This window comes from Diachasma alloeum, unplaced genomic scaffold (assembly GCF_001412515.2).
Source record: "Diachasma alloeum isolate Michigan unplaced genomic scaffold, Dall2.0 Dall_scaffold_00307, whole genome shotgun sequence".
Taxonomy (NCBI): Eukaryota; Metazoa; Arthropoda; class Insecta; order Hymenoptera; family Braconidae; genus Diachasma; species Diachasma alloeum.
Window position 1 is genome coordinate 637942 of NW_021680446.1, and position 27950 is coordinate 665891.

Below are 27950 nucleotides of genomic sequence, written 5' to 3' on the forward strand. Positions count from 1 at the left end.
GTCCGGTATTGTATATCGTTATATCGATAAACAATAATCACCTTCACTTGGGTTAATGTAGAGATGATCAATACGTCTCGATATATCGATATATAATATCGGACATTTCGATACGCCTCGATATATCGATATACAATATCTGACAGTTTGATACGCCTCGATATATTGATATACAATATCGGACACTTCGATACGCCTCGATACATCGATATACAATATCGGACACTTCGATATATCGAGGCGTATCGACCATCTCTACATTAACCTAAAACTGGGGGGACGTAGGCAAACACACGTGGGAAGTGGTTTATAAGAAGAATTTTATTTTTGTTGGGTAAAAAAGGGTTTTGGAGGGGAAATGGCGCAGGGGAAGTTGAAAGTAAAGACCTCGACTCCAGGGGGGAAGAAGGGGAAGGCTGGGGGGAGTAAGAAGGGCCCTCAGGTGCAGAGGCGAAACAGTAAGTGCATTCTCTTCAAGATGATTTTTATCGGAAATTCAGAAAAGGGAGACGTTCCATTTTCATTTCATTAAAAAATCAAGATATCTCAGAGCTATTCTCAAATAAAATAGAAAAGAAAAAGAAACAGAAATATAAATTTAAAAAATAGACCTTTGTAAACCTTTTTTTACATCGAATTTGAGGATTGCCCTCTCCAGGGAGATTTTCTTTGAGATTTTGATTTTTGGGAAATTTAAAAGAAGGTGAATTTTGTCGGGGGGAAGACTCCGACTACCGTTTTTTCAACTATTTCATTTTGCCCCACTCTCCCCTATTTTTTAAAATTAACTTCTTGGCTTTCCTTGCAGACGCCCCCATAAAACCCAAAAAATCGAAATTCGAGGAGACCCACAAGCTCAAACAGATGATAACAAGAACCGTGAATAGGGCAATGGAGAATGAACTTCGAGATAAAGCCCTGGAGGGAAAGAAATCACTGACGAAAAAGGAGAGTAAACCCTCGACGTCCCAAAAGTCTTGATGTAAGCTCCCCACAATTACCTAATCGATCGTGAAATACACCAAAAAGTTGTAAATGTTCAAACTCAATACATTTATTTATTACTCTTCGATAATAATTTATACATCTCTTACAATAATGCTGCGAAACAATTGGAAACATTTCCTCGTGTTCTCATGGCACTGGAACCAGCAGATTCTGCTGGAGTCCATGCATCTTAATATATTATCTATTATCTCTTTAGTATCCTTCCTCTAAAATCACATTTCACTTATGGGGAGGCGACCTGGGGAAAGAAAATTACAGAAAATACAGTGGATCATCAGTTGAAATTGTCCAGAGAGAAATTAAATAGTTTGGGGAGGATTATTCACCACTAGAAGATGGCCACTTTGTCGATTTTTAGTGATTGCTGGGGTTGTTCCTTTCGTGAACTCGATTGTACCCTCTTTTCCACTGACTAGTTTGTGTGAGACCCTTGAATAGAAAAAATGATAAGAATTATTCAGTTGTGAATTTTTTGAAACATCGACATTTTCACAATTTGATAAATGACCAGTAATTTCACATGTCCAATTGATTTTTTTATCAATTAAAATTTATAAAGAATTGAATAACCCACAAAATCCAAAGAAACTAGGAAACAATATCATTCTTACGATTCCTTATTGACGATATTCAATATCCTCGGGTTATTGGTGATGTCAATAGCCTTGGTGAGGGCCTCGATTATGTGTTCGACCTCAAGAATCAGATCTCCCTGCAAAAAAGTCCATGAAAATTGGAAATTGCTCCTGTATTGCGTACAGTATAGTTATTTTTGCTAATAAATTAGCAATAGCCTTCCGAATGGCCATTTTGCTGATTTTTTTCCGTTGTGTATTACTAGCCTATTTTATTTCCTTGAATTGAATCAATTTCTTTCCAACTAATTGTTTCAGATTTTCCACTTAATGAAATTCTAAAAATTTCTGCAAATTTCTATGAAATATTATTAGGAATATTTCATTTATACATCATTGAATGCATTTGAAACATCAGATTTAAAGGAACCATCAGAAAACTCACTTTCCGGGGAATTAATTAAAAATTCGAAATTTCTAAAAATTATCCTAAAAATCAAATTAACCGAGACAGTTATCGTAAACATCTTCTACCTTCGATATAGTTGCATAGAAACAAACATTTTGAGCTATGATTGAATTCATTTGAAGCGCAATATCCAGAGACATCTGCGGAATTCTGATTTTCGAAAAATACGAAATTTTGGAAAAATTTCACAGAAATCAAAATAACGATTATCGCTTTCATCTTCGACCTCAGTCAAAAGGACATCCCACCGAATTTTTTAAGCCGTCATTCAATGAATTTAGAACATTTTTTTAGTTATCACGTTACAACTCAGTAGTGAAGCGATAAACCGAGACAAGTCGATTTTGACTATTAGCCAGTTTTTGCTGAATATCTCGGAATCTAAGAGAGATAGCAAAATTTTTCTCATGACTTTTTTCATAACGCTCTATTGGCTCTACAAAAAAGGTCATGACAAAAATCTTTCTATCTGTTTTCGATCCCGAGATATTCGTCAAAAACTAGCCAATAATAAAAATCGACTTAACCCGGTTTACCGCTTCGCTACTGAACTGAATTTTGAAAAAATTAAAAAATTAAAAAAATGAATCAATGAATTAAATTTCAATTAATGGCGATGGACAGGGCTCAGCAATACCTACATTTGAGAGAAAAATGATTCAATTCCATCTATTCATGAGTGAGAAATTGAAGAAAAAGTTTGTTACATACACAAATTTACATACAAACGAGCGTACGGACACCGTCTAAAAAATTAATTTTCGGAATTTGGGATCATAATGGGTCGACATAACACAAAAAATCGAAATCTTAAATTTGAACGATTGCAGTGCTTCCATTCGCAGGCAAAAAAAACTACCTTATCTTTTTTAAGCTCCGGGGGGATCCTCACAATCAGCAGATTATCCGACTCCCCAGTAACCACGAGCTCCTGAATGCTCTGATAAGGCAACCGATGCTTGAGCTTCAACGATTTCCCAGTATCGAGAATGTAAACAGCCTTTTCCGTTAGAATCAATACCCTCTCTCGTGGCTTATAGCCATGACGATCGTACTTTATGACAGGTGTAGAGTACTGCAAAACGACAATTTCTAATAATAATTTCCATTCAAGCCGTTGTAATATTCATCTGTGGAGTACCTTGATGGTCTCCCCAGTGGGTAGAACACTAGCAATGAAGTTCTGCTTGAGAGCGGAGAACTCGTTGCCCAGTCTGTCGTCGATGAACCTCGGGCCCACACTCTTGGAGTAAGACTTTTTCTTGTTCTTGAACAGTTTTTCGGAGAGAACCTTCAGGTCAAGTTGCTTCTTGTCCTCTTTGGAGAGTGATGACCGGTAGATGCGGGCTCGGTGCCTCTTGTGGATTTGTTTCAGGTGTTCTGATGCCTTCAGGGGATAATTCAATTTAAGGGGAGACTATGATTTTATCGATTACGTGTGTCTAACAATGAATAATTAATGCAAAAAAACTAATTGTTCATTGTTCATTTACCCCGCAAACGAAAAAAAACTGGAGAATTTTATGCAAAAATGAAAACTTTTCTAGAAAAATCTGGAATTTGGTAGAAAAATCTAGAATTTTAGATGGCGCCACTGCTGATAAGGAACCATAAGGACTTTTTCCCTAAATGCCCTCTCCTTATAACGAAAACATTGACGTATCCACGTCAAAATTTGTTCATTTTCTGCGAACTGAATAAAACGAGTTGGAGATGATCCGAAGAGGACAAATAACTTTAATAAATGTTCCATTCACTTCACTCGTTCCTCTTTCCTCTGGATTTTCCCCTCAAAAAAATTATAATTAAAATTCCTAACAATGGGAAAATACCTCTCGACAAGCGTAAGGACAAGGCGGCCAATGATCATTGAGGACTCCTCTAGGCAGTGATCGAGAGAGCCTGAGGAGCCACTGAGATTTTGCCAACTCGGTGAAGGCGGCATTGACATCCGTGGGAGGACCATTCCTCGTGATGAAGCCCTCGATGAACCTCCTTATCGTCACCACCGCTCTTCTCCTTCTCTCAGCCTCCCTCTTCGCCCTCCAACGTCTCACGTACTTCTGGAGAATTATAGCCGCGCACTTCATTCTCACGTATTTTTGTCTCTGCACTCTGCCCTTCCATTTGCTCTGGATTATCGCTGCAATGTCGTTCTTTTTTCGTTGGAAGGCGTCCTCAGTTGAGAAGAGAGTCTTTGGGAAGCGGATGAATAATTTTGTGCTATAAAAAGATTTTCTTCAGACATTGAACTGTACGTAGAGAGGAAAATTGAGGAATCGGTGGATTTTGAAAAATTGAGTTGTAGTTTTCAATGAATATCTCGGAATCTAAGGGAGATAGCATAATTTTTATTATAACCTTTTTAGGAGCACTCAATTCGCTCTACAAAAAAGGTTATTATGAAAATTTCGCTATCTCACGAATATTCGGGGCCCCAGTCGTCAACGTAAATCAAGCTTAATACTTATTTTGTATCATCTTGTCATTTCTACGTAATTCTGCCGTCTGGACAATTATGAGTTAGTTTCAATGAATAAAACACCTCTTTTTCTACCAAGTAAAATACCGGACTCCAGTCCAGAACCCAGGATTCATCCCCAGCATAAAACTGAATACCAATTCAGTAGCGAAGTGGTAAAACGGTACAAGTCAATTTTGACTATTGGCCAGTTTTCAATGAATATCTCGGAATCTAAGGGAGATAGCAAAATTTTTATTATAACCTTTTTTGTAGAGCCGATTGAGAGCTACAACAAATATAATTACGAAAATTTCGCTATCTCCCTTAGATTTGGAAATATTCCTCAAAAACTCAACGGGAGATGGGAGATGACTCGACTTAAACCGTTTGGCCACTTCGCTGCTGATTTCATTCAAGAGAGTCTACTCACTTTCCCATTTGGTATTCATTCTCCGAATACTTGAGGTGAGAAACTAGAACTTGAACCCCGTCCTTGGCACTTCCTCGATAGGACGGCCAGGTTTTGGGGCAGAGGGACTTGTATCTCTGCAAAAATTGCTCGTAAGGTCTTCTGTAGGCGAAACCAGCTCGCCTGACCCTCAGATTCTCCATCAGGCCCAAGTACTTGACTTGGTGAAGAACGATTTTCTCGTTAAATTGCCCTGAAAGCCAAACAATTCGCATTATATTCTCGTGAATGGTTTCAAGGACTCGAGAGATTTCTGTCGCCGATGATTCACACCTGAAATTTTAAAGTCATTCGGCTTGATGCATCGAATGTACGAGGGCTCCTTTCCCATGAGAATATCCACGAGGTTGTTGAGACTATTTTTGAATTGAGTTACAGCTGTATCTGGACGTTTTTTACTCGTCAGGTCCTTGACATCAAAAATAGCGTGGGTTATTGAGTTTGATGTGTGAGACATGACTTCTCGGAGATCTCTGAAGAGGAGATCGTTATTTTTCTCGAGAAAACCGCGAACGTTGTAGGTGACATCACCGGCGTAATGAACTAGTCGAAATTCCTGAGGAGAAATGACGAAAGTAGTTGAGATTTCGATCCAAAGAAATCCATCGATTGAAGACATTTCAGTCGACTCATCTCGCAGTTGAGTTTTTGATGAATATCTCAGAACTTAAGAGAGATAGCAAAATTTTTCTCATAACCTTTTTTGTAGCACCAATTAAGGGCTATAAAAAGTTCATGACAAAAATTTTTCTATCTCTTTTAGATTCCGAGATATTCGTCAAAAACTGGCCAATAGTCAAAATCGACTGCTGAATTTTCTTGGCAGAAGTAAGACTTGTTTGAGAACTTTGTCGTTTTTTTCTCTCAGTGTACAATCTTTCTTACGTCTCTCCCCATGATCTTTTGCGTCTGAATGTCAGCCTTCATGTGACTGATGTAGTGAGGATGGCTCCCCAGATTGGAGTTCAACTTCTCCAAGAAACTCAGGTCCGTTGGATCCCCTGGACGCAAGCACTCCTCATCCATCAGGGAGATTATTCCCTTGTACTTCTCCTCGATGAGATCGCAGATGACTTTGTTGTTGAAAAACTCGACGTGCTCCCAGGTGATGCCCTCCTTCTGGTACTCCTCCTGTTCGGACTTGAGGGTCAACTGGATGAACAGCTGTTGGAGTTTCTCGTTGCAGTAGTTGATGCAGAATTGCTCAAAGCTGAAAAAGGAAGAGTGAGTTAATGAATATCTCGGAATCTAAGGGAGATAGCAAAATTTTCGCCACGACCTTTTTTGTAGAGCCAATTAAGGTTTACAAAAAAGGTCATAACGAAAATTTTTCCATCTCCTTTAGATTCCGAGATATTCGCTAAAAACTGGCGGGTCGTCAAAAGCAATGCTTGCTTGTTTTGCTCAAGTCAATGACTTGATGGAGCCCTCGGTCGGGGTCTCGACGTTTGCTCACCTATTCTTCTGGAATATTTCGAAGCCGTAAATATCGAGAATTCCGATTACGCCGTTCTCCCGGCTCAGCTCGGGCTGGAGGGATTTATTTAGTCTGGCCACTAGCCACGTGAACAAACGATCGTAAACAGCTTTGGCCAGTGCGTCCCTAGCGTAAATAGCCAATTCACGGTTCAAGGGGGAGATTACCACGTCTCCACGAGCATCTATTGTCCTGTGGGTGAAGGCTTTTGCTAATTTTTTTACGTCGCAACCCAACAACTGCAAATGGAAGACGAAAAGATTGAACGAAAGAGCGAAATCAGGGGGGAAGAGAATGTTATCTCCGAATTTAATGTAAACAAAAACTATTGCTTCTTTAATGTGAAATTCATCAACTAGTTGTTGAAAAAATGAATTAATTTGTTGAGTTGGTGAATGTCAACTAGTTGGTGAAATTTAACAAGTAATTCATTAAAATTCAGAAAAGATTTTTCAATTTCATTCGATCAATTTTGACGGTTAGAAAATATCTTCGCAATAATCTACAATTCGTATTTAAATTTGATCCATCAAATAAATCGACGAACGTTTATTGAAAATTTGACAAATGGTTCGAGTGAAACTGAAAAATCTCTCGCCCTCGAGAGAATTTCAACTAAATAGTTGTTAAATTCCACCAATCAGTTGTTTAAAATTCTACCAATTAGTTGTTGAAATCCACCGAATAATTTGCTCCGTCAAGCCCTAAACCGGCTCAAGTCGATTTTGACGACCCGCCAGTTTTTAGCGAATATCTCGGAATCTAAAGGAGATAGAAAAATTTTCGTCATGACCTTTTTTGTAAACCTTAATTGGCTCTACAAAAAAGATCATGACAAAAATTTCGCTATCTCCCTTAGATTCCGAGATATTCATCAAAAACTGTCAAAAAATCAAAATCGACTTGACCAGTAGCGAATCGGTTTACCGCTTCGCTACTGAATTATCCTCTTCAATTAATGAATTCGATTGAAGAGTCTTTACCGAAGCAACAGCTTCCACCGACGCAGGCTTGAGGATCTGGGCGACTCCCTCTTCCTCAGTGAAGCCCACATTTCCCATGTGAAGAACTGACGCGACGATTGCGAACAAATCGTCCTGCTCGCTCTGTTCCAACTCCACCGTCTTCATGGCCTCTAGCACCTGCTTGTACTGCCCCACGTCGTCAATAGTGTCGACAGTGCCTTTTGTTCCATTACTGATGTAGAAATAGGTGTCCAAATTACGCTTGAGGAAGAGCTTCCTGAGGGTTTCGTCGTCCGCTCCAGCCAAGAGCTGATAGAAAATGTGGAAATTCCGTTCTCCGGAGGATTGATGCACCACCCGAGACTTCTCCAAGAGGTAGTTGAGGATGTTGCCACCCACGGGGTTCCCCTGGAGACGAAAATTCAGCAGCCAAGTGGTAAAGCGGTTCAAGTCGACTCGGCTCTAATCTGAGTTTTCGAGGAATATCTCCGAATCTAAGGCAGATATCGAAATTTTCGTAATGACCTTTTTTGTAGAGCGCTTTGAGTGCCACAGAAAAGCTCCTGTCAAAAATTTTGCTATCTCCCTTAGATTCCGAGATATTCACTGAAAACTGGCAAATGGTCAAAATCGAATTAAACTATTTTACCACTTTTTTTTATTGAATTCAATTTGGTTTGGGCTCTTCGTGGAGATGATGAGGGGGATACTCACGTAGAAATCGAACTGGATGTCCATGTATTTTCCGAACCTCGAGGAGTTGTCGTTTCTGTTGGTCTTGGCATTGCCGAAGGCTTCCAGCACTGGGTTGGAGCCTATGAGCTTGCCGCTCACAGCGTCGACCTTCTTCTTGTGCCCGGTCGCCGCCGCGATGAACTGGAGGACCTTCTTCGAGGCCTCTGTCTTACCAGATCCCGATTCGCCGGAGATCAGGATGCACTGATCGCGGTTTTCTTTTGCTAGAGACCTTCAGTTTTCAAAATTCATCATTCGAGACTTTAGTTTTGATATCGGGTGGGGGAAAGGATTTCAGCATTTTCGAGAAGAATATTTTCATCTTGTTTGAGATAATTACTTTGGAATGACTTTACTCATACATTGAAGATCGATTATACGTCCAGATTTTTTCAATTTTTCATGAAAAAATGTGGACAGTAACAATTACGAATTATTTTTTTGGAATTTAACTTCTATACAACTAATTTCGTTATTTTTTAAATGAAATATTGCACCACTCATGTAAAATAGCCCGGAAAATGTTCCTGAGAGAATCAAGAATATATTTTCAATATTGTAAGGATAATTTTTCTGCCTATTTTACATGAATGGCGCAAATTTGCATTCTAAACAATGCGGAATTAGCTGTGTAGGAGTCGAATTTCAAAAAACTAATTTGTAATTGTTATCGCACACATTTTTTCAAAAATTTTGCAAAAAATTGCAGGCGTCTTTCCTCGTTTCTCGAATTTTATAGAAACTCCTTGAATCCCCTCGAATTTTCTAGAAACTCCCTGAATTTCCTCGAAATGTCTAGAATTTTCTAGAATTCCGATAGATGGCGCTGCGCATAAGGACCGTTTCCCAAAACGACCCCCATGTTGAAACCATAGACGTATCCACGTCAAAAAAGAAACCTCTGTAGCTCAAAAATTGGACACCCCGAACTATTCTCAACATTTTAACCGTGTGCGGGGCAAACGAACAATAAACAATTAATTTTTTGCACTAATTATTCGTTTTTAAACTCACAGTAGTCTCCCCTGCAAGTCGACTTTAAAAATCCCAGACTCACTTCAGGGAGTGAAAAAAAATCTGAAATGCGGGAAAACCATTGCCCCATTAATGCTCAGCCGAAAGGGGATGGAAAAATATGACCAATGGCTTAAAAAAAATGTTCATTTTGCAGAATTTGGGTGCAGCGATTTGAGGGTGATGTGAAAAGCCAAAAAATGTTGATGAATGTTTAATAATACGAGGTGGATGCGCCGCCATCTTTGAAGCGCCATCTTTTGACGCTGCAGAATCCGTGTGGAAAAAACTCAGAAAATTGATGCCCAAGTATTCTTATAGACAAAATCTCAAGAGAAAAATTGAGACAGAAATTCGAAATCTTTGACTTTTTCTTATCGAATATCCAATAGAATCGGCGCAAAAAACAAACAGAATTTTTCAAAAGAATTCCAATAGAAATCCTGTAGAAACCCCATAGAATTCCTATAGAATTCCAATAGAATTTTCTAGCGAATTCACTAGGTTTTCTATTGAATTTTTTCATACGTGACTTTCAAATAATTTCCTCCAGTTCCAGTTCGAGCAACAAATTCTTCAAGCTATCCTCCACTCGTCGCTCAAAGTTTCCCCCGCACTTGAGTATTTTTTTCCCCTCCCGAGGCCGCCCAGACCGAATGAAAATTCTCACCGATACGCAGTATCTGCAAGTGCAAAAATGTGCGGTGGAGCTTCAAAAAAATTCCTCCCCTCGTAATAATGTATCGTTGACTCATTGTAAATCGGCAGACTCTTGTACGGATTTACCGACACCAGTACTTGACCAATGTATGTGTAGATAAGATTCTCCTTGAATCTTTTTCTCAAGTTATCGATAAATGCCGTTTCGCTGTTGAAATCCTCGAGCAGTACAAAATCCTGAACACCAACTCTGTTACGCTCGTGTAAATCCTGCTCCATGATTCCAGCCGTTAGGATTTCCGATTTTTCACGTGATTTCTGGTCTCTGGGAAGTGAAATATCAGACGATATTAAACGAGTCGGGGCACTTTCTAACGGTCAACACTTGATTTTTAAAATATTGCTATCGAATTCACTCTCGTTGACATTTATTCCGTTTTACTTCGCAAAAGGGAGTTAGTCACGTGGAAAATTATTAATCCGGTGAATTGGCCTCGTCACAAAGACGATAAACGTTAGATTAGATTATAGGCTGTCCTCAGGTGGAATTCCAGCAGTAAAACCCATTAAAGCCCTTCAATACAGCGCTATTCCGGCTATTGGGACTTACCCCATCTCTCAATTTTCAGAGACCCAATTACCCTGTCGATAAATTACAATTGAATTAAGAAATAAATGTTACAGCCCCAGCTATTGATCCCCGATAATCACTGTACGACTGTTCTTCCCACTCTGACTTTGTTATTTGTGTGTCAAATGAATTCTCGATCCACACATCGACTTCTAGATAAGATTAAATTATCTTTGATCTTATTGTTTCAGTGGATTTTTTTTGATTCTCCACTTTCTCGTTTTTCTTTTTCTGCATCTATTTTCGTCACTTGTTCTCTGTCACCCCTCAGTCTCTGGCGAAAGGAAGTGGAAATGAGAAACTAAAAATTATATCCAGTGCTTTTTTTGATGATGATTTTATATAAATTTCACATTTAAATTCTCAATACTCCTTCTAAAAATTGATAGTGCTCTATTCCTCAGAATATTCGTCAGCGGAAAATTCAATTTAGGGGATATTTAAGTGAAGGAGAGTCAAGTCATCATATGTACAAATGTTTTTAGAGTGCGAAAGAGTTTGTACTTTACTTGAAAACATTTGTACACCCTTAGATGCGCCTGAGACAAATCTTCCGCTAGTTTCGTGATTTGCCGCGGGGATTCCCCGCCGTGCTAGTTAGGCTTCAGCGTTGCCGAATTCACTCTACGCTGCCCGGGCGCGTTTAGCGGGTTTCCGGCAACGTCGCGTCGCGGAAATTTCATGGGAAAAAATAATTCATCTGTCCGAAATAATTTGTCTTCTTTAGGAATTTTGGGAAATATTTCCGTGTGAGCCTCGAAATCGATAGGACTTATTATCCCCCCGCAAACAAATCCGTACAAAACAATGTTAGAGTGTTGATCCTAATTGGATTCAATATTTGGTGTTAAGAAGGGGAGACAGATAACGGGAAGCGCGCACTCACGGGGAAGACTGCGCATTGTTCATTGTACCCGAGTTACTTCCGCTTTTTTTCAAATGAAAACCGAAAGAGAAGGAGTCGGCGGAGGAGGAAATCCTCATGTTATTTTCATGATTTTACTTTCTCGCTGTTTTCGGGGGGCCGTGGGGAGCTCTTTGTTTCGCTCTGACACCTGTTCCCCCGTGACATTTAGCCTCTCCACTTGATTAAGAAATTCAAGACTTTGTTGCGCCGTTCTGTCTACTCTGTACGCATCCAGTGTCCGCAATTAATTGGACATTTGAAGCGGCATTGGGAATTCAAATACGAGAATGGAATTTGTAATGTACCGTAGGAGGCCCTGAACTTGAATCATTCAAGACGCCCATGAGGTTTTGATGGGACTCAAGGCCACCGAAATATTCGAGGAGAAAACCCGCCACTATTCTCAACCGGTTATTTTTTCGACACGCTACGTCTAATTTCTCCGTCTTTGTTTGGTATCCCTCGTTTTTTTAGGAGTGACGGCTCATTGGGGACCGGACAATTCGCGGAAGATGATTGATGGAGAGGATCGATCGGCTTTTTTTCGCGCAAAAAATAACTTTCAGTGTGAAATACAACGGAAAGTGATCGTGTTTTTTAAAAAAACTCTTCCGAGAAGATCGCTCCAACGAAGGCGGACGAAACCCTTCAGGGAATTTTTGTGTAAAAAATCAAGAGAGGGCATTAACTTTATTGTTGAAATGGCCTGAGTGCTACATTTTACGACCCAATGATTTGCCATTTTCTCTTTTTTCCGTACATTCAACCTCAACAATAGCTAAACCACAGAGTACTTGAGTGAGATTGTGAGGGGGAGCGTAAAACCCACCGGTAACTCGAAAAATATTCATAAATTTCTTGTGAATATTTTTTTCCGCCTCTTGTTGGAAAGAAATATTGCCACTTGTGAGTCACGAGTTTCCCTTGACAGTTTCGTCATTCATAATGATGGGAATTTGATAAGAATTATCAGGAATTGCTAATGTCGGAAAACTGGCGGCTAGACAAGTGTTTTCGCTGCGGGTAGAGCACTTTAAATGACTTGAAGCGCAGACATTCAGCCGGAAAAATTTAAACGACCGCCGATGAGCCCTCAAATAGCTTCGATGATGATTAATTAACAGAACAAGTCGGTTTTAGCGAGAAAGAAAGCCATTGAGGGGGAAAAATACCGAGGAAAGTGAAGATTCGCGGAATAAAAATCAAAAGTGAGATGAAGATCTCGTAACTCGGCCAAGCAGCCGTGACTCACGCTCCAGATGCACTCGAATGTATCAATTGAACACCGCAAATCCTTAAATAAGAGTGATAAAGACTTTCACGCCGATGGTACTCACCCAACGTCTGTCACTGAATATTCCCAAGTAAAAACCTAAATCACTGGCAAGCCATTTGGCCCCGGGGACCCGGCGAACGCGTGTGTGCAAACTGATGGAGTCGAAGCGTCAAAGAAAATTTTCTTTTTTTTTTTAAAACACCACTGGTTGTGTGCCTGAACCATGCCACGACGTGACTAACACGGGAGAGTAACGGAGTCGACCATGGAGTAGGCCCCACTCTCTCTCTTCAACCGTCCCACGAGGACGAATTCGTTGGAAGGAGAAGGAGGATCGACCCCTCAATACCCATCCCACCGGTGACTATTGTAATAGCCGACGTAGCTTGAAAACCCTCAAGTGCATTTGTCCCTCGCGAAGAAACAAATTTTCCGGTTTTAAGAGGGAAGAAAGGAGAGAAGAAAGTTGGGGAGAAAATGCCTTCCGGTAATTTTCATTGAGAGGTTTTTATCTGGGGTGAAAGTCACCCTGTGACAGCAATCGGAAGAATTGTCGGGGAGATTACGATTTGGCGCCGCATTTTCCCCGGGAGTACGGGGAAAGTAACGGGAAAATTCCCTCTCAATTAGCTTTTGGGATATGAGCATTTCAGGAGTGAAGCGGTAAACCGAGTTAAGTCGATTTTCACTATTAGCCAGTTTTTGCTGAATATCTCGGAATCTAAGAGAGATAGCAAAATTTTTCTCACGACTTTTTTCATAACGCTCTATTGGCTCTACAAAAAAGGTCATGACAAAAATCTTTCTATCTCTTTTAGATTCCGAGATATTCGTCAAAAACTAGCCAATAGTAAAAAACGACTTAACCCGGTTTACCGCTTCGCTACTGATTTCATTCCTTATTTTTCAGGATACGAACATTTCGATAATGATTCGTGTAGGTACTTGACATACCAATTCATCTACTCACATTCCCACATTTGAATTCAATGATTATATTTACAACATCAAAACAACAAAAGACAATTTTAATGGAAATTTTTTTGAGATTTTTTTTATTGATTTTTTTTTCTGAAAAAATTACAACAACAGTCGCAAAAATTCAGTCAACAAAATATGCGACACAAGAATTTTCAGTCAAAAACGCATTCAACCAAGGCAGTGTCACCCTTGTGACCCTCGTGACCCTAGCGACTCTTTTTTTTAGGTGACTTAAAACCGGAAAATACACTTACTATATGTGTTTTTCATTTAAAAACAGTTTATTGGAGTTTTATCGGAGATATTTTTCTGTGACTCGTGTAGATGTAAAACTAACGGTAGTATCAGGGACATAAAGTATTTCTATTCTATTCTATTCTATTCTATTCATTAAAAAAATAATTCAGAAGAATAATTTATGCTCCCTGATTTTTTAATAGGACTATGGGTGGATGGAATAATTCAGAGGCGTTGTTTCCGCATTAACGAAGTTTACAACAAACCGATCGAATCGAGGGAGTGAGGGGGTTGTCCGGAGGGTCAAGTCCAGCCAACTACCCCCTGGTCAGTCTATCGCGCGCGTTCAACCTGTAACGTACTTGCCACTGTCACGCGCCAACCACCTGGAATGATTCCATCTGCAATATCAACGTGAGTTAAAGAGGGTTATCAGTGCGTTTTACAATTTTTAAAGTAGTCATTCGTTCCTCGTTCAACGCAAATGCCTATTTTTGATTATTTTACATTGACAGAATATTTTCAGCGATTTATAAAATTGCAGGCAATCCCCCAATGGTTTTCCACAACCGTTAGAGAAAAAAAATCAATTGCAGAAGTGAATTATTAGAATTAAACAAAAAATTACTGTAATTGCAGGAATTAATTGACAGTTATTAATTTACAGTTATTTAATTTTTGATAATTTATTTTAAATGATTTAAATGAATGATTTGAAATTCATGATTTATGAATTTCACGCGAAAAGTTTCGGGGTAAATTCTGATGAATTGTTTATCGGGGACTTTTTTCATTAGAATATTTTTTTTGGGGATTTTCTTCTGTAATTATAAAATTACAGGCAATCCCCCAATGGTTTGCCACAACCGTTAGAGAAAAAAAACCAATTGCAGAAGTGAATTATTAGAATTTAAAAAAAATTACTGTAATTACAGGAATTAATTGACAGTTATTAATTTACAGTTATTTAATTTTTGATAATTTATTTTAAATCATTTAAATTGAATGATTTGAAATTCACGATTTATGAATTTCACGCGAAAAGTTCCGGGGTAAATTCAGATGAATTGTTTATCGGGGACTTTTTTCATTAGAATATTTTTTTGGGGGATTTTCTTCTGTAATTATAAAATTACAGGCAATCCCCCAATGGTTTTCTACAACCGTTAGAGAAAAAAAACCAATTGCAGAAGTGAATTATTAGAATTAAACAAAAAATTACTGTAATTACAGGAATTAATTGACAGTTATTAATTTACAGTTATTTAATTTTTGATAATTTATTTTAAATCATTTAAATTGAATGATTTGAAATTCACGATTTATGAATTTCACGCGAAAAGTTCCGGGGTAAATTCAGATGAATTGTTTATCGGGGACTTTTTTCATTAGAATATTTTTTTTTGGGATTTTCTTCTGCAAAAAATAATGAGTGAACTGCAGACGGTGTGACGGACATTTTTATGGTCGTAAAAAGTGTTCAATGTCTCGTAAATAGAAATCTGGATGCAGATAGTATATGTAAACAAATAATCGAAACTATTCAATTGAGGGATTTGTCGGGCATTAGTTCTTGCAGGGTTGCAAAAATCAATAATAAATATCCGTGTTTTGAAATTCGTAATAACAAGTTTTTCCGCGGTCACCATTACAATCGATTCTGCTTATTTATTATCGGTTACTCATTAAATGTAATAGTTAACAGCCGAGACTGATGGCATAAGTTGTGCTGGAGTAAACATAATTGTGAAATAACGAGTTTAGCCAGTCGAAAAGTTCAGCAGGAGAAACATTAATTTGAAATTACCTCTGAATTTTAGTGAGCGGGAAGCGAATTCATCTTCAAAAATATTTACCGAAATTTTTAGTTAAAAACGTAATGGGTTTCGTGAAAATTTAAAAACTTGAAATCGAATTAGAATTTTTACTGGAATTACTGATTGAAATGAATTCGAATGTTTACTGGAATTATATCAGTAGTGAAGCGGTAAACCGAGTTAAGTCGATTTTTACTATTAGCCAGTTTTTGCTGAATATCTCGGAATCAAAGAGAGATAGCAAAATTTTTCTCATGACTTTTTTTATAACGCTCTATTGGCTCTACAAAAAAGGTCATGACAAAAATCTTTCTATCTCTTTTAGATTCCGAGATATTCGTCAAAAACTAGCCAATAGTAAAAATCGACTTAACCCGGTTTACCGCTTCGCTACTGATATTATTTTTTAGTTGAGTTCTGGTGAAAATTCCGGTGATTTTCCACGATTGGATTACCAAAATCCAGAGATCATTTTCAGTTTTTTGTCAAATTTTTTATGAATAACTCGGAATCTAAGAGAAATATCAAAATTTTTCTCATGACCTTTTTTATAGCCCTCAATTGGCTCTACGAAAGTGGTCATGTGACAATTTAAATGACGATATCAAAATTGTAATTTGTCTAAAAAAATTGGAGAATTTTCTCAAATTTTCTAGAAAAACCTAGAATTTGCTGAAAAAAAAATCCGATAGGTGGCGCCACTGCGGATAAGGACCCATAAGGACTTCGTCCCTAAATGCCCCGTCAAAAAACCTATCCATCTCGCTCCGAAACGAGATAATAATGCATTAACGAATCTAATCAGTCCCAGCGAACCAGAAATCACGGGATGGTGCTGCTGAAGAGTCCCCCACCGGGTCGAAAGAGCCAAAACAATCCCCGAAGATCGCGCGGCAACAGCCCTAGCGACGATGTCAAGTCCCGTGGCAACAGTCCGTCGAAACCCGGGGGCTCATCAACCCGAAAATCAACACTTCGTGCTTCCAGAAGCGAGTGAGTACTCATCCTGACACCCTACCACCCCAAAAAACCCTATCCATCGATAACCAGAAGATAAAACCGAAATAGAAATAAACGACACGTGTCTGCTAGATCTAGGCCGATGAGTCGCTCCTGGAAGTCCCCACGTAATTTAAAAAAATTATCACCTCTACTTGTTAATCGATCACTTGTATTTGTCAATCGAAAATTTTTTCCCGCACCATCTGTGTGCACTATCGCGGTGAAAATAGGTGAAAATAAAATAATGGAGGGAAAATATTGTCAAGTGTTGTCATGGGAGACGTGATGAGACATCGCGTTAATACGTGGAGAATACACGTATTATCGATCGTTGAGACCTTGTCCGTGTGTGGTGTATGCTTCCGGAAATCGATATTCTAATGTCCAGTCGCCTCAACATATGTGGGAGGAAACGATCGAGCTTTTGTCATCCAGGCGCACGAAGAAATATTTTTGTTGAGGTCTTTTTCGCGTGACGGCTGTTCCATTTCATTCATGAAAGCGCACACGCACGAAAAAATTTGATAGGAAAACCTGTCGAGTTCGTTGGGAAATTCTGTTGAATTTCTATTAAACTTTCTATTAGTTTTTGGCTGATTCTATTGACATGTTCAATAGAAAAAATCAACAGAATTCGATTTTCCTATGTAACTTATTCTTTTCATATATTTTCTGTAGAATTTGCTCGACTCAAATTTTCCAAGTTTTTTTCGTTCTACTTTTCTTTTCTTCTCATCAAGAAAATCAAACGAAAAAAATTGGAAAATTTGAGCCGAGGAAATTCTATAGAAATATCTCAATGAAATAAGTTGTATAGAAAAATTGAATTCTATTGGCTTTTTCTACTGAATATTTTCTGGTATAGAATATAATATAACATAGCATTATCGTAATATCTTTAATGTATCTTTTCATATATTTTCTGTAGAATTTGCTCGACTCAAATTTTCCAAGTTTTTTTCGTTCTACTTTTCTTTTCTTCTCATCAAGAAAATCAAACGAAAAAAATTGGAAAATTTGAGCCGAGGAAATTCTATAGAAATATCTCAATGAAATAAGTTGTATAGAAAAATTGAATTCTATTGGCTTTTTCTACTGAATATTTTCTGGTATAGAATATAATATAACATAGCATTATCGTAATATCTTTAATGTATCTTTTCATATATTTTCTGTAGAATTTGCTCGACTCAAATTTTCCAAGTTTTTTTCGTTCTACTTTTCTTTTCTTCTCATCAAGAAAATCAAACGAAAAAAATTGGAAAATTTGAGCCGAGGAAATTCTATAGAAATATCTCAATGAAATAAGTTGTATAGAAAAATTGAATTCTATTGGCTTTTTCTACTGAATATTTTCTGGTATAGAATATAATATAACATAGCATTATCGTAATATCTTTAATGTATCTTTTCATATATTTTCTGTAGAATTTGCTCGACTCAAATTTTCCAAGTTTTTTTCGTTCTACTTTTCTTTTCTTCTCATCAAGAAAATCAAACGAAAAAAATTGGAAAATTTGAGCCGAGGAAATTCTATAGAAAATATTTGAATGGAATAAGTTGTATAGAAAAATTGAATTCTATTGGCTTTTTCTACTGAATATTTTCTGGTATAGAATATAATATAACATAGCATTATCGTAATATCTTTAATGTATCTTTTCATATATTTTCTGTAGAATTTGCTCGACTCAAATTTTCCAAGTTTTTTTCGTTCTACTTTTCTTTTCTTCTCATCAAGAAAATCAAACGAAAAAAATTGGAAAATTTGAGCCGAGGAAATTCTATAGAAAATATCTGAATGGAATAAGTTGTATAGAAAAATTGAATTCTATTGGCTTTTTCTACTGAATATTTTCTAGTATAGAATATAATATAACATAGCATTATCGTAATATCTTTAATGTATGCTATCGTCATTTATAAAGAATCTAATGACACAATACGCCGAATAGATTGGCTTCACAAAACGTTACACTGGATTTTCGATTAAAGGATTTTTACTGTTATTCTAGTTTACCACTTCGCTGCAGAATTTTTTCGAACGTGATCTTGGTTGTTTTCTTTTATTTTGATAATCTGGAATGATCTCCAATTGCTATTCAGTTTTACATAACGATTGTACAATCAAAAAAACGTTGAAAAAAAGCTGAACATTATCACAGAGCGTTTTTTAATAATATTGGGAAACAAACCCAATAGGGAGGAAATTGCAAATTAATAATTTGATGTATCCAATGGCTGTTAAGTCGTCATTTCCCACAGTAGTCAATGGCTGTTAGATCCTTAGTTACCCTGATAAATTATCCATTCACTATTTCCTCTCTATCGGACTTACTTCTTAATCTTTATTAAAAACGCTCTTTGAAAATGTTCAGTTTTTTTCTCCTTTTTTTTATTGCACAATCATAATTTTTAGGGACTCCTGTGTGATGTAAAATCCAATGTAAATTGTGATCTATTTTCCATTATGAAGATGGATCATATTTATTATATTTCGATCGTGATCTCGATTGTTTTTTTCATTTTGATAATCTGAAATGATCTCCAATTGCTATTCAGTTTTACATAGCCCTGGAGTCTCCAAAAATTACGATTATACAATCAAAAGAACGTTGAAAAAAAGCTGAACATTATCAAAGAGCGTTTTTTAATAATATTGGGAAACAAACCCAATAGGGAGGAAATTGCAAATTAATAATTTTATGTATCTAGTGGCAGTCAGATCGTTAGTTACCATAATAAATTATCAATTCACTATGTCCTCTCTATCGCCACTTATTTCTTAAAAACACAATTTTTAGGGACTCCAGTGTAATCTAAAATCCAATGGAAATAGATCACTATTTCCATTGGACAATACACACGATATGAAGATGGCAAATAATCGAGATAGCGTTGGAATCATAATCCACCCGACCCTTAAAGTATATTATTCTCCCACGGAAAATTGTCATCGAGCCGTCCCCTGACATTTTAATCACTCCGCAAGTGCCTGAAGACCCACCCCTATTCGAAAAAAACTTCAGGTATCGGCATGTGACCTTTGAAACAGACTGATAACGACATTTCTCCCAATACTACTTCGTAATAACATTCATTTGACGTGACAAATAGTTTCATGACGATTACGAGACATCTAATTCCCTAATGGCCGTGGCGAGATACCCATCTGTAACCCTGGGGGAAAAATGCTCATAAAAATAAACAAATAGTCATAGTTTTCCCCGCTATTTGGACACCTGCTGATGTGCGTGACCCGTTGTCTCTCAATTCCCCATGAAAACTTTTGAGTTTTAATTCAATAAAATCGAGCTATTTTAATTGGGGGAAATCCCTGCCCCCAAAATACGTAACAAATTTTTGATGAAGGTCGAGTGAGGGAGTCATGGGGCGAGGGATTGAAGCACGCGATTGTCTAGCTTCCAATAAATAATGGAGAGATACTTATTGACTCAAGATTGACGTAAATCAATGTCTGCAGGCGTTTAAACAGCCAACGGAAGAGAGAATTATTTTTTAATGAGGGGAAGAGGCTATTATCCCAGGTAAATAGAGAATTAATGGCTCTTGTTTCCCTCGTAACTGGAGAAATTGCGCATTCCGGTGATTATTCACGAGACCATTTCGCTTCATTAACCCGTCGGAATAGCTTGCGGGAGAGATTGGAAATCCTTTAGTTGAGGGAAAAGTTCAATCAGGGGATTCGCTAATGATTTTTCGAGGTGAGCGGTAGGTTCAACGTACAGCGAGCGATTTTTCGTGAGGCGAGTCGAAAATAGTCCCGGTGGAGGACGCAAATAGAAATTTTTTATTTTTCTCATTTTTTTTCTGAAATCATTCGGAAAGTCTTCGAGTCAAGCGTTTTGTTGGGGTATTTGTGGGGCGTTGGGTTGAGGAACGATACAAGGACGTTCGGTTTATCGATTCCGGGGATTTCTAGTCGCTTTTGTACACCCCCTGTTCCGTTGAATCATGCAAAATGGACAAATTTGCAGACAAAATCTTGGCATGATTACGATTCCTTTGGCGACACGATTTAACTTATGTTTTCCGTACCATTTTTCCCCGGGATTGCGGGAACAGTAATGAAAAAATTTCGTGTCCGTTATTTCTCCTGAATTATAGAGATTCTTCACAGAAGACGGAGGTTTATATAGCGTTCCACATCTTGTGGCGTCACTGCTGTGGCTGTCACCTGTGGCGATATTGCTGGATAGGATTTTGAAGTTGGTATGAGGGGAACCAGGATAATTCTCAATATTAGTTGACAAGACAAATTTACTGAAAAAATTCGGAAGTCCAGACTGAGATTTGAACCTTCCGATTATGTATCAGGTGCTCTCCCAACTGGAGGTACGGTCACAAGGGTCACAAAAAAGGAGTCACTGAGGTCACGAAGTCACAAGAGTCACATAAAAAAAAGGAGTCGCTAGGGTCACGAGGGTCACAAGGGTGACACTGCCTCGGTTGAATGCGTTTCTGACTGAAAATTCTTTTGTTGCAGATTTTGTTGACTGAATTTTTGCGACTGTTGTTGCAATTTTTGCAGAAACAAAAATCAATCAAAAAAATCTCCAACAGAAAAATTTCCATTAAAATTGAGTTTTGTTGTTTTGATGTTGTAAATATAATCATTGAATTCAAATGTGGGAATGTGAGTGCATGAATTGGTATGTCAAGTACCTATACGAAGCTTTATGGAAATGTTCGTGTCTTGAAAAATAAGGATTGAAATGGTTATATCCCGAAAACTGATTGAGAGGGAATTTTTTCTTTATTTTTCCCGTATTCCTGAGGAAAAATGGTACGGAAAAGTCAAATAGCGGAGCCAAAGGGATCGTAATCCTCCCGTCGTGGGGGTCAGAATTTATGGAAAAAAAATTTCCCATTCGTCCCATTCGTTCGTTTGTGATTTTTTCCCTTTTAAAAATCACAAATGCTGTTTTTCCAAAAAGGAACGGAAGTATAGAACGCTTGACCGAGGGGGACAAGAGGGTGATAGCTTCCAAGCACCTCCTCCCAGAGGACAACATTAACGTGGTGATCCGGGTTAGACCTCTGAGTCAGAAAGAGAAGAAAGCGGGCGATGAGTCGGCCGTTCACTTCCCTGGGGATGGGCAGATACAGTGCGAGGTCTTCGTCGGAATTGACAGGAAGCCGAGACTGTTCTCCTATAACGTTGTGTTCGAGCCTGCTGCCAGTCAGGAGGATGTCCTCCAGTATTCCGGGATGAAGAAGCTCATCGAAATGGCTGTCGAGGGCTTCAGCTGCACTGTTTTCTGTTACGGACAGACGGGGAGTGGAAAGACTCACACATTGACTGGCCCCCCTGGTTTGGTAATTCATCATTATTGATTATTAATTTTTACCTTTTTATCTTCATCCCGATGTATTTATCAAAAGACTTTTCGATCGACTTTAACAGTAAAACCTAGTTACCCGGGCCAATTCATTTATTCCACATCTAGTATTCAAAACCATCTTTAAACTGATTTCGTAATGATCGGTATAACATTAGAATTCGAATATCTTCAAAGGTGCCATGTACTACTTTGATGCAAAAACGCATAAGTCGTGGGTTCTTGAGTGGAGTACTGCTGTGGTCCTTTCTTATTCAGTAGCGAAGCGGTAAACCGAGTTAAGTCGATTTAGCCCTTCGCTGAGTTTTCGGGGAATATCTCCGAATTCAAGAGAAATAGCGAAATTTTCATTATAACCTTTTTTGTAGAGCAAACTGAGAGCTACAAAAAAGGTTATTACAAAAAAAATTCTATGTTCCTTAGGTTCCGAGATATTCATTAAAAACTGACCGATAGTCTAAATCGACTTAAACCGGTTTACCGCTTCGCTACTGTATTATATCCATCAGATTTTTTAAATTAAATTTAATGGATAAGGTATTCCTCCTTCAACTCCGTCGTACCTTCTTACGACAATAAATGAAATTAATTTCATATGGCCATACCTTCATTTTTTTGAAGAATTAATAGTATTTTTCCGGCCTGTTGCGATGGGGTTTTTTACTCGTGTGGTTGGCCAGTCCTCGCCTACGGCTCGGAGGCCAACGCGAGGACTGGCCAACCACACGAGTAAAAAAACCCCATCGCAACAGCCCAGGAACAATATTTTGCTGCAGTGATTTTCAAGTTTTCGAGTTTGGGAAGTATGTAATACCAATTCCCAGACGAGAAATCGTGAGAAGCAGTACAGAAAAATTCTTTTCTTTCAATGAGGTAGCCAAGTTCTTAAAGGAACCAACAGTTTCTGGTGAAGAATTCAATCCTCACCAACTCTTGGCGTAACCCAGGACTCACGAGGCGGACGTAGTTGGAGAGTCCCACAAAGAAAATATATAAAAAATTTATTAATTACGTATATTCGAATTTAATCGATGGCCTGTGGTATTGGTGTACCATTGTTTACCAGACGATTTGCAATCACCCTCTGCTTTCAGAATTTATTAATGTTTATATGTCCCTGCTAACTACCATTCACCGACTTTAACATCAAATCCTTCAAGTNCCTCGCCTACGGCTCGGAGGCCAACGCGAGGACTGGCCAACCACACGAGTAAAAAAACCCCATCGCAACAGCCCAGGAACAATATTTTGCTGCAGTGATTTTCAAGTTTTCGAGTTTGGGAAGTATGTAATACCAATTCCCAGACGAGAAATCGTGAGAAGCAGTACAGAAAAATTCTTTTCTTTCAATGAGGTAGCCAAGTTCTTAAAGGAACCAACAGTTTCTGGTGAAGAATTCAATCCTCACCAAATCTTGGCGTAACCCAGGACTCACGAGGCGGACGTAGTTGGAGAGTCCCACAAAGAAAATATATAAAAAATTTATTAATTACGTATATTCGAATTTAATCGATGGCCTGTGGTATTGGTGTACCATTGTTTACCAGACGATTTGCAATCACCCTCTGCTTTCAGAATTTATTAATGTTTATATGTCCCTGCTAACTACCATTCACCGACTTTAACATCAAATCCTTCAAGTAGCTCAGGCGATTAGGAAAGGGACGAGCCAATAGTTAGAATTGTTCTTGTCTTCTAGTTCTCAAACATGAACCCTTACTCGGAAGATCACGGACTCGTCTTCAGGTCCTTCGTTTACCTCTTCAAAATGCTTCAAGAACGGAAAGAGTGTAATTTCGTGCTGAGAGCGTCATTCCTCGAGATTTATAACGAGAAAGTGATTGATCTCTTGAATCCAGGGAGCTCTAGGAAGTCGCTGGCTGTTCGGTGGAGCAAGAAAAGTCGAGGGTTCTTCGTGGAGAATCTGTTCACCGTTGATTGCGAGGAGTTGGACGATCTTTTGGCGGTTTTGGAAGAAGGTAGGACACCCTCAAGGGCTCACGGGATAAAATTAAAATGCAAAATAAAATTACATTTTATTTAAATCAGTAGCGAAGCGGTAAACCGGGTTGAGTCGATTTTTCCTTTTGACCATTTTTTGATGAATATCTCGGAATCTAAGAGAGATAGCAAAATTTTCCTCATGACCTTTTTTGTAACCCTCAGTTGGCTGTACAAAAAAGGTCATGACAACAATTTTTGTATCTCTTTTAGATTCCGAGATATTCGTCAAAAACTGGCCAACAGTTGAAATGTAGAATCAAATTATTTTTTGAAAAATCCCTCGTGACAATTGAAAATTGTTCTCAGGTATGAGGAATCGATCGGTTGGCTCTCACAACATGAACGACCACTCGAGCCGCAGTCACACCATCCTCACGGTTCACATAACGTCGGAACAGCAGGTACCCATCACCGAACAAAATCAAATCAAAGTTACCGAACGATTCAGTCCAGCCCTAATTCGTCTCGTTAATTTTTCAACAGATGGAGAATGGGGTTTTCATTTCTAAACAGGGGAAAATCAATTTCGTCGACCTCGCGGGCAGTGAAATGACCAAGAAGACGCAGAGCGAGGGGAAAACCCTGGAGGAGGCCAACAACATCAACAAGAGCCTGATGGTGCTGGGTAAATCTACAGAATCATTCGCAAACTATTTTTGCCCTTTTTTTCTCGCTTCCTGATGATGGGAAAATTGTTTCAGGGTATTGCATATCTTCCTTGAGTGATGGCAAGAGGAAGACTGGACACATTCCTTATCGAGACAGCAAACTAACGAAACTGCTGGCTGACAGTCTTGCTGGGAATGGTGTTACGTTGATGGTAACGAAGAAAATCTTGCAAAGATGATGAATTTTTGACACAAATTTCAATGTTTCCCGAGATCTTCGAACATGCTAAATTTATTTATAGCAAACAAATTATTCAATACATTGAAATTTAACTTCTACCATTCGATAGAAGGATCATTGAAGTATTTTCAGTAGAAATTTCAAAATTTTTGGGGGAAATTTTGTCGATAAACGAGATGATTCAATATGATTGAATCGGTTGGATGTCAAATTTTCATCTACAACTTTTGTTCATAGAAAAAAATATTATAAATGCATTGAAAAAAAAATCATGCATTCACGCACAAAAAAATTTAATAGAAAAACCTATTGAATTCGTTAGAAAATTCTATTGAATTTCTATTAAACTTTCTATTAGTTTTTGGCTGATTCTGTTGACATGTTCAATAGAAAAAGTCACCAGAATTCGATTTTTCTATATAACTTATTCTTTTCATATATTTTCTATAGAACTTGCTCGACTCAAATTTTCCAAGTTTTTTTCATTCTATTTTTCTTTTCTTCTCATCAAGAAAATCAAACCGAAAAACTTGGAAAATTTGAGCCGAGGAAATTCTACAGAAAATCTCTCAATAGAATAAGTTATATATAAAAATTGAATTCTGTTGACTTTTTCTACTGAATATTTTCTATTAAACATTTCAATAGAATCGGCCAAACACTAATAGAACAGTTCAATAGAAATTCAATAGAATTTTCTAACGAATTCGATAGGTTTTTCTATTAAATTTTTTCGTCCGTGTTATGTTTGTTAGCATTCGGTCTTTCCGGAGCCTGATGAANCGCACTTATGACAATCTGCTCAACGTCGTAATTATTTCCCCACCAACCCTCCAACACGATTGGACATTAACATGATTTTATTTCTTCTTCAAGATTGCCTGCATCTCTCCAGCTCGCTCGAACGCCTCCGAGACCCTCAATACCCTCAGATACGCGGCGAGAGCCAAGAAAATTCGCACAAAACCAATCGTAGTGATGGACCCACGCGAAGCCTTGATTTTGAGCCTCAAGAGAGAAGTCGGGGCCCTGCAGACTGAGAACGATCACCTCAGGGCTGCCCTGCACCTGGGGAACGATCCCCTGACAGCCATCGCCAGTGAAACCCTCGAGAGAAGGCCTCCCATCCACTCCCCCCAGGTCGACATCGACAGACTAGCCGAGATGGAGTCCCCAGAGCTCAGCCAACTCGTTCGTGCCTACATCACCGAGAATGAAGCCCTCAGGAGGGAGAACGCCGAGCTCTACGCCACGAGGGATCAGGTCGTCAGGGATCAGGAGCTCGTCTGCAGGGAGAACGAGAGGCTGTTGAAAAAATTGGAAGACGTCAACACGTGAGTTGGGGGTGATGGGGTGAATCACTCGATTCAAGTTTTTAACTGTTGTTCTGGTGATTCAAGGGTTTGTTGCAGATCTCCGATCATTCCTGCGCGTCCCACTTATTCCGCGGAGATTCTCAACAGTTCGGGGAGGAATGAGGAGCTCACGGCGGGGGCCACTAATGTGTGGACTAATCCGAATGAGGAGTCGGAGTTTTCCAAAGTAATTGCATTCGGCTTTTTTGGTATTGAGTTGGGGGAGAGAGAGAGAGAGAAAAGCATTTATTAAGGATGTTCGACACCCTTTTCATAATAAATCATAATAAATAAAATCCCTCCTCGGCCGAAGCTTAATATTGCCACTTCATCACAAATGATTTCGAATTTGAATTGAAAATGATAATGTATACCTGATACTCATTCCCTTGGTAATTGAAAAAACGAAAAAACCCGTTCATTCTTCGAGAGGTTGGTGAATTTTCAGTCTTCAAAATTTCTTATCTCAAAATCGCAACTGTGTTTTTTCACTCGATTCGTGTGTGAACGTGGATAATCCAAATACCAATGATTCTTATGGAGTGAATATACTTCGGAAGAGCCGAATGGACTTCAGCGTAATCTCTACCACAATAATGACATTCAAAATTTCAGAATGGCCTCGCAAGTAACATTCTGTCGAACCTGGAGACTGGAATGCCAGAGAAAGTCCTGAAAGAGCTAGACAAGAGGATTGTCGGAAGTTTTAGCAACATAGCAGAAGCCTATAAAGACAAGAGCCACCACCGCAGGTACAACTCCTGGGACAATGGGAATGTCTTTACAGACAGTCCAGACCAGAATTCCTCCCCAGTGGACGGTAACCAGTAAGTGAAGAGCATGTCGTGTCCACCCTTTCCTCTCAGATCGTAATTTCTCGTGTTCCCGCTTTCACATTCGATTTCAATTAATCGAGATGATTTTTTTTTCATGAGTTACAAGCGAACTCCCCTAAGGAGGACGTCGACAGTTCCTGAAGAGAGTCATCCGAGGTCCGCAGGTCTCCTGGGGCCCAGGGTGGCTCCAGTCCCCTATTCCCTGGATGGAACACCCGATTCGGTCCTCTCGGGGCCTCTCCTCGAGGGCCAGATCTCGGCTCCAACCACTGGGGACTCTATAGCCCCCACCACTCCCTTCCCGTCGGTCTCTCAGCCGTCATCACCACTGGAGAGGCACAGGAAACCCGGGAAAAGGGACGAGAAGATCCACAGGGCCTTCGGCAGTCCTGTCATGATGAACAGGGGAGACGCAGCTTTCCAATAGGCTTGAGGCTGGTGGGCTCCTCGCTATGGCCTACGTTAGGCTAGAACTAGTCCATTTTCAATCATGTCAGAAATGTGTGAATAATGATAATTCCGTTTTTCCAATAAAGTTAATTATTGAGTTTGTATTAAATTATTTTATGTTGCTGTGGGCTGGCACGGACCTGTGGGGATGTTCGTTAGAAACACCATTACGACCTGATAACAATCTCCAGTAATGTGGAATGTCGATCCTGAAATGATCTCCAATTGCTATGCAGTTTTACATAGCCCTGGAGTCATAATTTTTAGGGAAAATCCAGTGGAAATTGTGATACATTTTACATTATGAAGATGGATTATATTTATTATATTTCGAACGTGAGCTGTTTTTTTTATTTTGATAATCTGAAATGATCTCCAATTGCTATTCGGTTTTACGTAGCCCTGG

The 27950-nt window shown here is 38.7% G+C and overlaps 3 protein-coding genes across 8 annotated transcripts; 2 read left to right on the forward strand and 1 right to left on the reverse strand.

The window, feature by feature from the left end:
* Positions 1 to 259: 259 nt before the first annotated feature.
* On the forward strand, positions 260 to 14170 carry LOC107039790. 2 transcript variants are annotated; one of them, XM_015259599.1, is made up of 3 exons: positions 260 to 458; positions 809 to 982; positions 14072 to 14170. In XM_015259599.1, the coding sequence occupies exons 1-2, from the start codon at positions 359 to 361 to the stop codon at positions 979 to 981; spliced, it is 273 nt and encodes a 90-aa protein (XP_015115085.1). In that variant the 5' UTR covers positions 260 to 358; the 3' UTR covers position 982; positions 14072 to 14170. The 2 variants fall into 2 exon arrangements, with proteins under 2 accessions (XP_015115085.1, XP_015115084.1); XM_015259598.2 differs by lacking the exon at positions 14072 to 14170 and having other exon boundaries at positions 809 to 1790.
* LOC107039788 (unconventional myosin IC) lies at positions 1037 to 12870 on the reverse strand. 3 transcript variants are annotated; one of them, XM_015259593.2, is made up of 14 exons: positions 12712 to 12870; positions 9847 to 10161; positions 8142 to 8394; positions 7446 to 7835; positions 6442 to 6701; positions 5871 to 6195; positions 5259 to 5541; positions 4947 to 5178; positions 3885 to 4275; positions 3194 to 3439; positions 2912 to 3127; positions 1620 to 1720; positions 1335 to 1437; positions 1037 to 1246 (listed from the first exon to the last, which is right to left on the reverse strand). In XM_015259593.2, the coding sequence occupies exons 2-14, from the start codon at positions 10113 to 10115 to the stop codon at positions 1232 to 1234; spliced, it is 3084 nt and encodes a 1027-aa protein (XP_015115079.1). In that variant the 5' UTR covers positions 10116 to 10161; positions 12712 to 12870; the 3' UTR covers positions 1037 to 1231. The 3 variants fall into 3 exon arrangements, with proteins under 3 accessions (XP_015115079.1, XP_015115077.1, XP_015115080.1); XM_015259591.2 differs by lacking the exon at positions 12712 to 12870 and adding an exon at positions 10447 to 10554; XM_015259594.2 differs by lacking the exon at positions 12712 to 12870 and having other exon boundaries at positions 8142 to 8386; positions 9847 to 10029.
* Positions 14171 to 14198: 28 nt separating the features above from the next.
* Positions 14199 to 27653, forward strand: LOC107039789 (kinesin-like protein KIF12). Of its 3 annotated transcripts, none has more exons than XM_015259595.1 (11): positions 14199 to 14282; positions 16491 to 16678; positions 21646 to 22027; positions 23750 to 24029; positions 24361 to 24455; positions 24538 to 24679; positions 24756 to 24874; positions 25780 to 26237; positions 26304 to 26445; positions 26874 to 27085; positions 27191 to 27653. In XM_015259595.1, the coding sequence occupies exons 2-11, from the start codon at positions 16515 to 16517 to the stop codon at positions 27519 to 27521; spliced, it is 2325 nt and encodes a 774-aa protein (XP_015115081.1). In that variant the 5' UTR covers positions 14199 to 14282; positions 16491 to 16514; the 3' UTR covers positions 27522 to 27653. The 3 variants fall into 3 exon arrangements, with proteins under 3 accessions (XP_015115081.1, XP_015115083.1, XP_015115082.1); XM_015259597.1 differs by having other exon boundaries at positions 27194 to 27653; XM_015259596.1 differs by having other exon boundaries at positions 26316 to 26445.
* Positions 27654 to 27950: the final 297 nt, after the last annotated feature.

Excerpts from the sequence above, each read along its gene's own strand:
- LOC107039790 (XM_015259599.1), top strand. The coding sequence starts at position 359 with ATGGCGCAGGGGAAGTTGAAAGTAAAGACCTCGACTCCAGGGGGGAAG. Across the intron at positions 459-808 it reads TCAGGTGCAGAGGCGAAACA|ACGCCCCCATAAAACCCAAA; the intron begins GTAAGTGCATTC and ends CTTTCCTTGCAG.
- LOC107039789 (XM_015259595.1), top strand. The coding sequence starts at position 16,515 with ATGGTGCTGCTGAAGAGTCCCCCACCGGGTCGAAAGAGCCAAAACAAT. Across the intron at positions 16,679-21,645 it reads CTTCGTGCTTCCAGAAGCGA|GAACGGAAGTATAGAACGCT; the intron begins GTGAGTACTCAT and ends TTTTCCAAAAAG. Across the intron at positions 24,680-24,755 it reads CAAGAGCCTGATGGTGCTGG|GGTATTGCATATCTTCCTTG; the intron begins GTAAATCTACAG and ends AAATTGTTTCAG.
- LOC107039788 (XM_015259591.2), bottom strand. Across the intron at positions 8,395-9,846 it reads CTTGCAGATACTGCGTATCG|GTCTCTAGCAAAAGAAAACC; the intron begins GTGAGAATTTTC and ends TGAAAACTGAAG. Across the intron at positions 1,721-2,911 it reads CGGAGCTTAAAAAAGATAAG|GGAGATCTGATTCTTGAGGT; the intron begins GTAGTTTTTTTT and ends ACTTTTTTGCAG.